The sequence below is a fragment of the Lissotriton vulgaris genome, chromosome 9 (assembly GCF_964263255.1).
Source record: "Lissotriton vulgaris chromosome 9, aLisVul1.2, whole genome shotgun sequence".
NCBI classification, from domain to species: domain Eukaryota; kingdom Metazoa; phylum Chordata; class Amphibia; order Caudata; family Salamandridae; genus Lissotriton; species Lissotriton vulgaris.
In genome coordinates this window covers 1,116,908,290-1,116,922,199 of record NC_141697.1, presented here as the reverse complement: position 1 = coordinate 1,116,922,199, position 13,910 = coordinate 1,116,908,290, and the positions used below count along the sequence as shown (strand labels likewise).

The 13,910-nt window shown below is 49.2% G+C and overlaps 1 protein-coding gene across 4 annotated transcripts in view; it reads right to left on the bottom strand.

The window, feature by feature from the left end:
• Positions 1-13,910, bottom strand: part of TASOR (transcription activation suppressor) — a 939,357-nt gene that overhangs the window by 303,393 nt on the left and 622,054 nt on the right. For all 4 annotated transcript variants that reach the window (XM_086939126.1, XM_086939124.1, XM_086939127.1 and 1 more), the window contains exon 16: positions 1,210-1,351. In XM_086939126.1, coding sequence (XP_086795252.1) covers positions 1,210-1,351 — 142 coding nt within the window. The remainder of the gene's footprint in view (positions 1-1,209; positions 1,352-13,910) is intronic.

The following is a 13,910-nucleotide window of genomic DNA, read 5'->3' as shown; positions in this document are numbered from 1 at the left end:
ACATACTATGGATAAATATCTGAAACAAAGTGTATAGGCATGGTTGCAAGGGCTGTAGAGCGGTCGCCTTCTCCGTGCCTTTATGCCACACTGGGCCTGTAGTTCTCCACTATGGGTGTTAGGTCCTGGTGTCAGATGCCACAACATGGATCAGACGCAGTCATGTCTCAGCTGAAGCAGAGTGAAGTTTGATTTGTGTTTTGGACATCAGGACTGCAATGACTGGAGTACCACTCTTTTAAGATGACAGCTGCTGCAGTTTTTCATTGAGAACATGCTCTGCCGGAGGGGACATCTTTCAAATTTTAGATTCAGCCTTTTTTAGCTGTTGGAAGACACAATGAAGAAATTGACTGCAAAAGGTGAGGTAGCTCTAAGTCAGTTGTCAGTTATAGCACTCTCCCACTTACCATCTATCCAGCATCTTTTCCATTTTTGAACCATACTTTCAATTCTTAATAATTAGTTCCTTCTGACAACTGAAGAAAGATTCTGGACAATGTGTGGTAGGGGTTAGGGTGGGGAATGAGTGTAAACAGAAAGTAACAGTCCTGCTTTAAATATAAACAATAATCTAAAAAAGCTTTCACTCCTGGATCAAGAATAAAAGAGGTTCTCAATTTTACAGTTGTATTAAAACACTTCACTGCATTTCATTTTATATCAAGTCTTAGGTAAGAAAAGGTTGATGCAGACATTATAATGTTACTGATAAAATATCTTTAGCTACCAAAGGAATTTCAAAACTATAAGGGATGCAAAAGATGTCTGAGATTTGGCTGCATTGAGGTTGTACATTAGTGGACTGCTCTTTCTCAATGAGACAAGGAAGCCTTGGGAAGTGCATGAGGTGGCTTTTCAGCCTTATTGAGAATATATTAATTGCTAAAGGGAATAACTTGGTTCAACATCAGAGACATGACAAGAGACGTACTTAAAGAGCTATTTTTTATATAACTTTCTCACAACCAATACACGTTTAAAATTAGGGTCTACCTCCCACACTGTATTTATCATTCTTTATTTTATTTTCATAGAATCTTTTCACTATAAGTTAATGTGATAAGTTCCACAATCTCAGCTGATTTTAAAATCGAAGAGGATGCACTCAAAGTATTTATCTGTTTTAAACTAAAAGTGTATGAGTACATTTTGTGGCTACACACAAACACATATAAAAACGATTTTTTTAATTACAATATCCCTTACCTGTAATTGGAATAAGCTTCCAACCAATTTCCATATCACAACTGGTGGGGTTGGAATACTGTCTATGATATGGATGTTCAATTGGCGTGCTGGGACAGGGGCTAGAGTCATCAAAACTACATATGCTGTCAGCTCTTTGTTCCTAGATTAAACATTGTTCAGTTAGCAACTTAATATTTGCATTTTACAAAAGCTTTACAATATAAGCTTCAAGAACAAGAAATTAAAGTAATCATTTGAAAAGGTTAAAGAAATATAAAGATGGGATGAGAAAAAATTGCATGAACCAATTAACTCCCCAGCCACATTTGAAAATCGCAATATTCATATTCAACGTTTATCAGCTAAATACAAATAAAAAGAAAAACGAAAGTCAGACAAGAACAAGCAACTCCCAACCTGAAACACTAGTTCAGATGAGTACTTTGCCTTGGATCTGGTACACAGGAAACCGTGTTGAAATTTATCTCTAATGTCACCTGACTTAGCAAGGGCAATGAGCAACATTAACGGATTCAGTAACACTAAAGTTTAAATGGCACTGCCACATTCATGTTGCTCAGTTCACATATACCTTAACACTAAGAGGAAGAAACAAGTTACGTACTTGTAACTACAGTTCTAAAGCGTTTGCATCTTTCATAGATTCACATGCTTGTATCGTTCCCAGCCATCGAGCTGGGAGTCCCGCAGTACTAATATAATAGTTGCAAAGCTAAATTCCACAGAAATACATAAGTACCCACTTCACAGCATCAGAAATGACCAAAAGTTTACTCAATGAGGTGAAGGCACACCCATTTCCGACTCTCTATTTTTTGTCCTTTTTGGAAACACTGAATCTGCTCGTTAGTAAAGAACGTCTGGTTTTGACTCTTGGCCAATATTCAGACCAGCAACGGCCCCACTTTCAACTTTATGCACAAGTTACTACTTGTGTAATGATATATCTGTAAGAGACATTAGTTAGTGATAGATTCCTTACCTTAGAATATCCCCAGGCGTCAGACTGGATCCGGAAACTTTTTCGTCAGCAGTAGCTCTATGCATCGGTAGGTGGCGCCGTGCGGCTCCGCGTCCGTCGCTGGCGCCGTAAGCGCCGAGATACCGTCACGGAGACTACTTCGGCACCAACCATGTGCGCCAATGTCAGTTCTGTACATGACTTTCCGTGCCAGGAACGCAAAGCCATGCAATAAACTAACCACTGGTGCCATGACACTAGGGCCCTGAAAGGGATGACCTTAACCCTAGAAATCAGTTTGAAGGACGGTAAGGAATCTATCGCTAACCATCTCTTACAGATATATCATTACACAAGTAGTAACTTGTGCATCTGAAATTGTGCATCTGTACGAGACACGTTAGTGATAGATTCCTTGCCTTCGAATAGATACCTCAGCAATACCAAACCCGGTAGTGGGTCTGAGTACAAGATTACACCAGAAAGTCACGGAGAACAGAACGGCCAAAGAAGCCGTCTCTCCAGACTTGACTGTCAAGGCAGTAATGCTTGGTAAACTTGTGCAGCGAGGCACACGTAGCTGCCTGACAAATGCCCTGCAAGGGAACGCCGCCTCCCAAGGCAGTAGTGGCTGCTGTTGCCCTGGTAGAAAGGGCACGCAGCCCCACAGGAGGCTCCTTCTTAGCCAACGAGTAACATGCTTTGATGAACAGAACGACCCACCGACAGATGGTGCGTTTGTGCACGACCCGACCTTTTTTGGAGCCCACGTAGCCAACAAAGAGCTGGTCATCCACCCACAACTGTTGTGTGCGCTTCAGATAGAACGAGAGCGCACATTTTGGGTCCAAACGGTGGAGCCTCTCTTCCTCTTTTGAAGGATGCAGAGGTGGAAAGAAGGTGGGCAAAGTGATGGTCTGCCCGACGTGGAAGGGTGTGACAACCTTTGGCAAGAAAGAAGGACGGGTCCTTAAAACCACCATGTCCGGATGAACAGAAAGGAAAGGAGGTTCAGAAGAAAGAGCCTGGAGCTAGCTCACTCACTCACTCACTCTTCTGGCTGAGGTGATAGCTACCAGGAAAGCCGGCTTTAGAGTGAGAAGACGTAAAGGACAGTTATGAAGGGGCTTAAAGGGAGCGCACATCATATATGTCAAGACAAGATTTAAGTCCCATTGAGGCATTATGACCGGCACGGGAGGAAACGTGTGTGTAATGAGTTTCAGAAAACGGTTAACAACAGGAGACTTAAAGAGAAGGCTGATCTGGAAGCTGTAGAAAGGCGGAGATGGCTGAAAGATGACCTTTGATAGTCCCCAGAACAGAGCCCTTATGGGCCAACGATAGAAGGAACAGAAGGACCTCAGAAACAGGGGCAGAAATGGGTTCACAGCCTTTGCTGTGCACCATGCCAAAAATGTGTTCCACCTGCAGGCGTATACAGTCTTAGTGGAGGGACGCCTGGCTGCCAGAATGACATAACAGACTTCGGGAGGAAGATTGAAAGCTGTCAACTGTCGCCGCTCAATCTCCACGCATGGAGGTTGAGGCTGCTACGACAGAAGATCCTCCCGAAGAGGCAGTCGGATGTTATGTTATGTTATGTTAAAATGTGTTTGTATAGCGCTCGGCTACTCTAAAAGAGTGTCCCGGCGCTTTCCACATAAAGCTGCAGTGTATAACAACATAACACGAAAAACAAGAGCCCAAGAAAAAAGAAGAAAATCCCCTAAACAGAAAGATTAAAAAGCCAAGTCTTCAAATTCCTTCTGAATTGAAGCAGATTGGGAGTGCTGCGAAGTTCCAGCGGAAGCGAGTTCCACAGCTGGGAGGCCTTGAGGCTGAAAGAGCGCCCCCCAATCCGGGCCTTCCTCACGCGTGGAACCACGGCCATGAAAAGAGATTCCGAACGCAATGAGCGGGCGGGACGATAGAACACCAATCTCTTCTGAAGATATCCTGCGCCTGAGCCAAAAAGAGCTTTATGCACCAGCGTCAAGGATTTGAACATAATCCGCTTACGGATCGGGAGCCAGTGCAACGTCCGCAGAAGGCCAGATGCCCATGCGCGTCTATGCAGACCAAAGATTGCGCGCGCTGCAGAGTTCTGTGTCACCTGCAGACGCTGGACCAAGTAGTCTGGGAGACCCAGGAAAAGAGCATTGGCATAGTCTAGCCTGGATCCGATAAGCGCCTGCACCGTAATCCGTCTATGCTCCGCAGAGAGTAGTGGAAGAAACTTGCGGAGCATTTTCAGAACGCCGAAACAGGTGCCAGCCAGGCCAAGAACATGAGATCTGAGAGAAAGCTTGTTGTCAAGCTTAACGCCAAGATTTTTGGCCACCAAGGAGGATTGTGCCGGAGGACACATGGCGGCCGGCCACCACTGCCGCCACTCAGGATCGGTGACACAGCCGAAGAATAACACCTCCGACTTACTGGAGTTGGCCTTAAGACTGTTCCGCTGGAACCAGCCAAAGACCATATCCAGACAGTCCCGAATTCTCTCCCCATCAAATGGCTGATCTTTAGCACATGTGAAAAGGAGTTGCGTGTCGTCGGCATAGGACACGATCTGGGCTCCGTAAGCCTCCACCGCTGCCGCCAGGGGGGACATAAAGATGTTAAACAATGTCGGGCTCAACACAGATCCCTGTGGAACCCCAACTCCCAAAGGCGGCATCTCGGCGGAGCTCTGGGAAACCCAGACCGTCTGGCGTCGGCCCTCCAGAAAAGATGAAAACCATCTGAACACCGTCCCCCTTAGGCCGATGTCATGAAGCCTAGCGAGAAGCGCCTCATGAGGGACGGTGTCGAAGGCCGCCGACAGGTCCAACATGACTAGCATGGCCTTGCCACCCACATCCAAGGTCTCCCTGATGATCTCAGAGACCTCCACCAACGCCGGTTCCGTACTGAAGTTCGGACGGAACCCGGATTGGGACGGATGGAGCAAGTTGTTAGATTCTAAATAGCTCGACAAGACACCATGAACATGTTTCTCGGTGATCTTAGCCAGGGCCGGGAGCAGGGAAATTGGCCTATAATTGGCCAGGACCTCGGCGTCAAGACCAGGCTTTTTCAGGAGGGGGATCACCATCGCCCTTTTCCAGGTGCGAGGGACACTCCCCTCTCTCAAGGAGGCATTGAGGATAGGGTTGACCAGGGGATTCACCACTGCCGCCATCCCGGCCAAAAATTTGGCAGGGCAGGGGTCAAGCGGGGAACCAGATTTGAGACTGGCCAGCAGGGCCCGGGACATATCAATTGTCTTGTTGAGTAGCTCTGGATACCAGTATCTTAGTGTCCAATCTGGAGCCACAAGGATGACTTGGGCTCGGTTGTGCCAAATCTTTTTCAGCACTCTGGGCAGAAGTGGGTTGGGCGGAAAGGCGTACAACAGACCGCAACTCCACTTGCGACGAAAAGCGTTGCTGAGCGAGGGCCGCTTTGGAAATTTCAACGCGCAGAACTAATGACATTGCGCGTTCTCTTCGGTGGCGAACAGATCTAACCAAGGCACTCCGCACTGCAGAAAGAGACCTTGCGCCACGTCCGAGTTCAGATGTCATTTGTGATCATCAAGCTGAGTTTGTCCGCCCTGGCGTTCAGAGATCCTGCCAGGTGTTGAACAACCAAGGTAATGCCTTGATGTTTCAGCCACGTCCAGAGGCGCAGAACCTCCTGACATATGATCCACGACCCCACCCCGCCCTGTTTGTTGCAATACCACATGGCAGTGGTGTTGTCCGTGAACACCTGCACTACACTTCCCAGGACAGAGGGAAGGAATACCTTCAGTGCAAGTCAGATCACCCGAAGCTCCAAAAGGTTGATATGGAGCAGGGACTCCGCCAGAGACCAGAGGCCTCTGATCTCCGCCTCTCCCACGTGGCCGCCCCATCCCAGGAGGCTCCCACGTGGCCGCCCCATCCCAGGAGGGACGCATCCGTCACCACTGTGTGCTCCGGTTGGGAAAGGGAGAGGGATCTACAACTGACCCAATCGCGATTCATGAGCCACCATGCAATTGTCGTGCAGTGCCCTCCGAGATCTGGACATGATCGGACAGGTTGCCCTGATGTTGTGCGCACACTAGAAATTCAGGTCCCACTGCAGAGCCTGCATATGCCATCTGGCATGTCACACTAAGAGGATGCATGAGGCCATCAGGCCCAGGATCCAGAGGGTCATCCTTACTGAAACCCAGGATAGAGGCTGAAAGATCTGAATCATAGCCTGAATATTTCAGACTCGCTGCTCGAGAGGATAGACCCAAAACCACGTCAGATCCAGAACCGCTCAGATGAAGGGGAGCTTCTGAGAGGGACTCGGGTGCGACTTTGGCATGCTGATGGAGAACCCCAGCAAATGCAGGAGGTGGAGACGACTTCCTGGTGCGAGCCCGCCTTCAACAATCAGTCGTCGAGGTAGAGGAAGAATGACACCCCTGACCTTCGCAGATAAGCTGTGACCACCGCCATCACTTTCGTAAACACACGAGGGGCGCTGGTAAGGCCGAAGGGGAGCACAGCAAAGTGAAAATGCTCCTGGCCTACCCTGAACCGCAGGTAACGTAGGTGTGCCGGCAGGACGTGGATGTGAAAATATGCGTATTTAAAGAAAACAATGGTTGGGGAGTGAAGAGGTAGTGCTCAACAGGAGTACTTAGGTGGATGCATCCTCCTCTATACAATGGTTAAAGAAAACAAAGAGACCTCAGAAGAGGTAGGGGGGAGAAAAGAGTAGTGAGTCTAGAGGTTAAGACATACACTCTGTGTATTAAAATACCCCTCACACACCAAAAGGGCCCTTGGTGTCATGCTTCATCATCAGGGTCTTCCCGCCCCGCTGCGGGACGGGGCGTGCTACGACTAGCGACTACACTGGAGCACTTATTTATTTAGTGCTATGTGAGGTGTATTGGTAGTGAGTGGAAGGGTCGGGGTGAGTGAGAAGTGTAAAAATTAAAAAGGTACCTGGCCTTGGCAACTAGACAAACTTTATTCGGTCTTAGGCTGGTACTGTTAAAAGGGGTGGTTCGGAGAACTCATGCTAATAATGTGCTGCGTCTCCTGAAAAAGCCAACATGTTTCGAAGCTCAGGGCTTCTTCATCAGGTCTGAGTAAGATCCCTTTGTCACTCACTATGTTGCTATCAATATGTGAATATATACAAAAGTGTTACAAAATACAATGCCTAATGGGTACTGATTTGATAGCTCTGTCAGTATTTCAGATTATAAGCCTGCAAAGAAGAGAGTACAGTTACGTCATGTGCGCTTCCCAATGCGCAAGGGTAATTCACCTGTCAAAGGGAAGATAGTGATGCATGGTGATAATGGTGAACATTAATATGCTACAGTTAAACTACAGTGCTGTGAATTATACTGTAAATAAAAGTTGGACAGAACATAACAGACAAACACATAACATGTAATACACACTCTATAAAATGAAACTCGAAATGAGTTGTTTTTAAACTGAAAAAAGTACATACTAGAAACAAAAGGAATCAGTACTCCATGAGCCTGTTTATTGTGTAAAAAGAAGGGGGGGGGGGGGGGGGGGGCACAGAGAAACGCTTAGGTTCATCAGGGTCCATGTAAAAAAAAAATATATATATGGCACTGCGAGTTGCTCTCGTGCTGGGAGAAACACCGGTCTCATGTTACCTCCTTACACGGCTATGCCATACTTACATATAGCCGTACTTACATATAGTCGTGAAGTCCTCGCTGCCCCTCTCTCGTTTCCCCGTGGCTCCGTGGTGGTAAAACAGAGAAGCGGGGGTAGGGCTTTTATACAGTGGTAAATTGGGCTCAAGTGGTTCCAAAATGATTGCACCTGGCGGATCGCCATACTGGTTGATAAAAAAACTAGTGCGTTCTCATGCTGTAGCGGGGACCCGGAAGTGGTGTCCGATATTTCCGAAAGAAAGCTAGAGCGCTCACGTGTTGTGCGCAGATACCGGAAGGCCTGGTAGAGTGACTCGTATCTGGTGCGCTCACCTAAAAAGGCCCAGCGAATGCTCCAGTGACCATCTTTATGAGGCCGCTTTGTAATGATCGTAACGTCCTGTATTGCTTGCTGTAATTGTAGAGGTGGACCTGTCACGTGATGGGCAGTAAAGTAAATCCCAAAAGAACAAGTTACTTACCTTCGGTAACGCTTTTTCTGGTAGATACAGTATCTGCCTGTGGATTCCTCACCTTGTGAATATCCCCCTTGCGCCAGCAACGTTCGGAAAATTCTTCGTAGCACGCCGGCGTGGACTACGTCATAGGAGCACAACATTGCGCTCGACTCCGTCTGACGTCACCGACTCCTTATAAAGCCCACGTCGGCGTGATGACGTCAGTTCCGCCCTTTTTTCCGTGCCTTCGAGGCACCCGGACGACCAACAAATATATACAAATATACAATGTACACAGTACAAGCATAGCAAAAGCATAAAATTCCAGAAATATAAGCCCATAAATACATATGTACATAAACACAGGTATAGCAGAGTGGACAACGGGGAGGCGGGTGGGTCAGTGAGGAATCCACAGGCAGATACTGTATCTACCAGAAAAAGCGTTACCGAAGGTAAGTAACTTGTTCTTCTGATAGATACATCTGCCTTGTGGATTCCTCACCTTGTGAATAGAGTCCCACAGCAGTCCCCACTCCCGGAGGAGGGTGTCCACTCTGCTACACCAGGAAATCTTGGAGGACAGAGCGCGCGAAGTGGCCGTCCCTCCTCACCTCAGCATCCAAGCAGTAGTGCTTCGCAAAAGTGTGGAGGGAGGCCCATGTCGCGGCTCTGCAAATGACCTCAACAGGAACACCTCTAGACAATGCAGAAGTTGCAGACTTCGCTCTAGTTGAATGAGCTCTAATACCCTCAGGAGGGTCCTTACCCGCCAGAGAGTAGCAAATCTTGATGCAGAGGATAATCCACCTGGAAAGTGTGCGCTTGTGCACCGCTCTGCCCTTCTTGCAGCCAGCAAAACCCACGAAGAGCTGATCGTCAACACGATAGTCTTTAGTCCTATCAAGATAGAAACTAACCGCTCTCTTCGGGTCCAAGCGATGAAGCCTCTCCTCCTCCTTGGAAGGGTGCGGGGGAGGATAAAAGGTAGGAAGGGTAATGGACTGTCCTAGATGGAAGGGAGTTACCACCTTAGGCAGAAAAGCAGCCCTGGTCCTGAGAACCATTCTTTCAGCATGAATGGACAAGAACGGGGGTTTGGAACTAAGAGCCTGAAGCTCACTTACCCCGTCTTGCCGAGGTAATTGCAACCAAGAAGACAGTTTTAAAAGAAAGAAGTCTCATTGGACACTTGTGCAAAGGTTCAAAGGGAGAACCCATCAGATAAGTCAACACAAGATTCAAGTCCCAATGAGGAACAATAAAGGGAGAAGGAGGGAACTTATTAGTGAGTCCCTTCAAAAATCTTAATACTACAGGAGACTTAAAAAGAGAGGGCTGATCCGGCAAAGAGAGAAATGCCGATAAAGCCGAAAGATATCCTTTGACCGTAGCAACAGCAAACCCTTGCCATGCCAGAGAAAGAGCAAACAACAAAATGTCAGACAAATGAGCCTTCAAAGGGTCAACTTCCCTCTCCCTGCACAAAGAGACAAACTTAGACCACCTATACGAATAGATGGACTTGGTGGAGTCGCGCCTAGCAGAAAGAATGACATCCACCACATCGTGAGGGAGAGAAAAGGAATTCAAGTTGCCCCGTTCAATCTCCAGGCATGAAGGTGTAATGTCTGGAGGTGGGGGTGTAGAACCTGCCCCTCCATCTGAGAGAGGAGGTCTGCCCTGAGAGGGAGACGGAGAGGCGGGTGAGAGGAGAGGTGGAGAAGGTCCGAGTACCACACCCTTCTTGGCCAATCCGGGGCGACCAATATGACTTGGGCCCGGTCTTGGCGAATCTTCCTCAGAACCCGAGGAATCAAGGGTATGGGGGGAAAAGCGTAAAGGAGCTGACCTCCCCAGCTCAACTGAAACGCGTCCCCCAACGCTCCTTGCATCGGATACTGGAGACTGCAGAATGAAGGGCAGTGAGCATTCTCGCAAGTGGCAAACAGGTCCACCCGAGGAGTCCCCCACATCTGAAAGATGTCGAGAACAACCTCCGGGTGAAGCCTCCACTCGTGGTCGGCAGAGAACTGCCGACTGAGAACGTCTGCACGGACGTTCAGAACTCCGGCCAGATGATTTGCCATCAGACAAATCTGATGATCCTGAACCCAGGACCAGGGACGCAGAGCCTCTTTGCAGAGGCACTGCGACCCCACAACTCCCTGCTTGTTGATGTACCACATCGCGGTCGTGTTGTCCGTCAGGACTTGGATCGACTGACCGCGAAGGGAAGGGAGGAAGGCCTTGAGCGCCAAACGTATCGCCCGCAACTCTAGAAGGTTGATGTGAAGCAACCTTTCCTCTGGAAACCAAAGACCCTTGACCTCTAGATCCCCCAGATGAGCACCCCACCCTAGAGTGGATGCATCCGTTATCACCGTGGCCACCGATGGTGATAGCTGAAAAGGCTTTCCTTGTGACAGATTGCCTTCCACGCCCCACCAAGACAGATCCGCTGCAGTTTCTCTGGAGATCTGCACTGACTCCCTGAGATCTCCGTTGTGCTGATACCACTGCCTGCGGAGGCACCACTGGAGTGCCCTCATGTGCCAGCGTGCATGGTTGACCAACAGAATACAAGAAGCCATCAGACCGAGCAGGCGAAGGACCTTCAGGACTGGAACAACCGCTCCATTGTGGAACAAAGGAATCATTTCCTGAATGTCGCGAATCCTTTGAGGAGGAGGGAATTCACGACATACAGTAGCGTCCAGTACCGCACCTATGAACAGGTTGCGCTGGGAGGGCACCAGGTGAGATTTGGGCACGTTTATCGAAAAACCCAACCTGTATGCGATGTCTCTTGCAGGTGATGAAGCACCTTCTCGGGCGACTCCGCCTTGATCAGCCAGTCGTCCAGATAGGGGAATACAGGAATCCCCGACCTCCTGAGATGCACAGCCACCACCGCCATCACCTTGGTGAAAACTCGAGGCGTAGTAGTAAGTCCAAACGGATGGACCGCAAACTGGTAGTGTTGCGATCCCACCGTAAAACGGAGATACTTCCTGTGCGACTTCAGGATTGGGATGTGAAAATACGCATCCTGCAAGTCGATTGACACCATCCAGTCTTCTTCCAACAGCGCTTGAAAAACCTGCGCAAGCGTGAGCATTTTGAACTTCTCCTGTTTGAGGTAGAGATTCAAAATCCTGAGGTCCAAGATTGGACGTAACCTGCCATCCTTCTTGGGGATCAGGAAATATCGGGAGTAGCACCCCTGACCCCTCTCCTGCTCCGGGACCACCTCTATCGCACCTTTTCTGAACAGAGCCAGGACTTCCTCCTGCAGGCGAAGCGATCCGAAAAGCCAAGAAAACAGCATTCAAGGATCGACTTGACAACAACGCCCACAACAGCAAGGAACTTTTCAACATCGTCAAGGAATTTTCCAACCCCTCGGCCAACTCCAACGACATCACCCCCTCTCAAACCCTCTGCGACTCCCTAGCCTCTTTTTTCCACAACAAGATTGCTGACATCCACAACAGCTTTGACAACCAACCCGGAAGACAACCCACCCTACCATCTGCTGACCATCTTCCCCCCGTAAACACCCTTAACGCCTGGAACCCAATCTCCACTGAGGACACCATCCGCCTGATGAATTCCATCCACTCTGGATCCTCCACAGACCCATGCCCTCACCACATCTTCAACAAAGCAGACTTCGTCATAGCCCCGCACCTCCGAGACGTCATCAACTGCTCCTTCAACTCTGCTACCTTCCCAGAAGACTGGAAACACGCTGAACTCACCGCCCTTCTGAAAAAACCAACAGCAGACCCCACCGAACTCAAAAACTACCGCCCCATCTCGCTTCTTCCATTCCCGGCCAAAGTCATCGAGAAAGCCGTCAACAACCAGCTCGCCGCCTTCCTCGAAGCCAACAAATCCCTCGACCCCTCACAATCTGGCTTCCGAGCCAAACACAGCACTGAGACCGCCCTCATCGCAGCAACAGACGACATTCGAACTCTACTGGACAATGGAGACACAGTCGCCCTCATCCTCCTCGACCTCTCTGCAGCCTTCGACACAGTCTGCCACAGCACCCTTTTACAACGCCTCAGAAACATCGGAATCCAAGGAAAAGCACTGGAATGGATCACCTCATTCCTCACCGGAAGAACCCAGAGAGTCCGCCTCCCACCATTCAAGTCCGAGGCCTCTGAAATCATCTGCGGCGTACCTCAAGGATCCTCACTCAGTCCCACCCTCTTCAACGTATACATGAGCCCCCTCGCGGCCGTCGCCCGCCAACACAACCTCAACATCATCTCTTACGCGGACGACACTCAACTGATCCTTTCTCTCACCAAGGACCCCAGCACCGCCAAAACTAACCTACACGAAGGAATGAAAGAAGTCGCCGAATGGATGAAACAAAGCCGTCTGAAACTGAATTCAGACAAAACAGAAGTCCTCATCTTAGGTACATCCCCCTCTGCATGGGACGACTCCTGGTGGCCGGAAGCCCTCGGAAAAGCACCCATCCCGACAGACCACGCACGGAACCTTGGCGTCATCCTGGATTCTTCACTCTCCATGAACAGACAAGTCAACGCCGTATCCTCTTCCTGCTTTAACATTCTTCGCATGCTCAGAAAAACATTTCGCTGGATCCCCTCCGAAACAAGGAAAACAGTCACCCACGCTCTAGTCACGAGCCGACTGGACTACGGAAACACCCTCTACGCAGGCACCACCGCTAAACTCCAGAAGAAACTACAACGAATCCAAAACGCCTCAGCCAGGCTCATACTAGACATCCCACGCAACGAACACATCTCTGGTCACCTTAAAGACCTCCACTGGCTACCCGTCAATAAGAGGATCACTTTCCGACTGCTTACCCACGCACACAAATCACTCTACGACATCGGACCAGATTGTCTCAACTCTCGACTGTCCTTCTACACCCCCTCCCGCCAACTTCGCTCTTCCAGCCAAGCCTTCGCCACTGTACCTCGCATCAACAAGACCACCATGGGAGGCAGATCCTTTTCATACCTGGCTGCCAAAACATGGAACTCACTCCCCGCTTACCTTCGCCTCACCCAGAATCACCTAGCGTTCAGAAAGCAGCTTAAAACGTGGATATTTGACAAATAATCCTCCTCCCCTTCCTAAGCGCCTTGAAACCCTCTGGGTATGTAGTGCGCTATACAAATTTTATGACTTGACTTGACTTGACATTCCCAATCCCGTAGAAAATGAGTAAGCCGACCCCCCACCGGAGCCATATGATCCAGAATGGCGGATCTAGGGCTGCTTTGCTGTAGAGGGAGGGGGTTGGTTATTAGAGGAAGTGGAGGAGGAGGAGGCCTGGCGTCCACGGCCCCTTTGTTTTCCTCTGTATGTCTTATACAGAGGGTTCTGCCGCTGCTGCTGCTGACCTTGGTTATAGGAACGAAAAGTGGATCTGCCAAATCCCCTAAACTTCCTAGTAGCAGAACCCCTTGCATGAAGGTCCAAAGACCTCGCCGTCGCCCGGCTGTCCTTGAATCTCTCCAGGGCCACGTCCGCTTTCATACCAAAGAGCCCTGTCCCATCAAATGGCAAGTCCAACAAGGTAGACTGAACATCAGTTGAA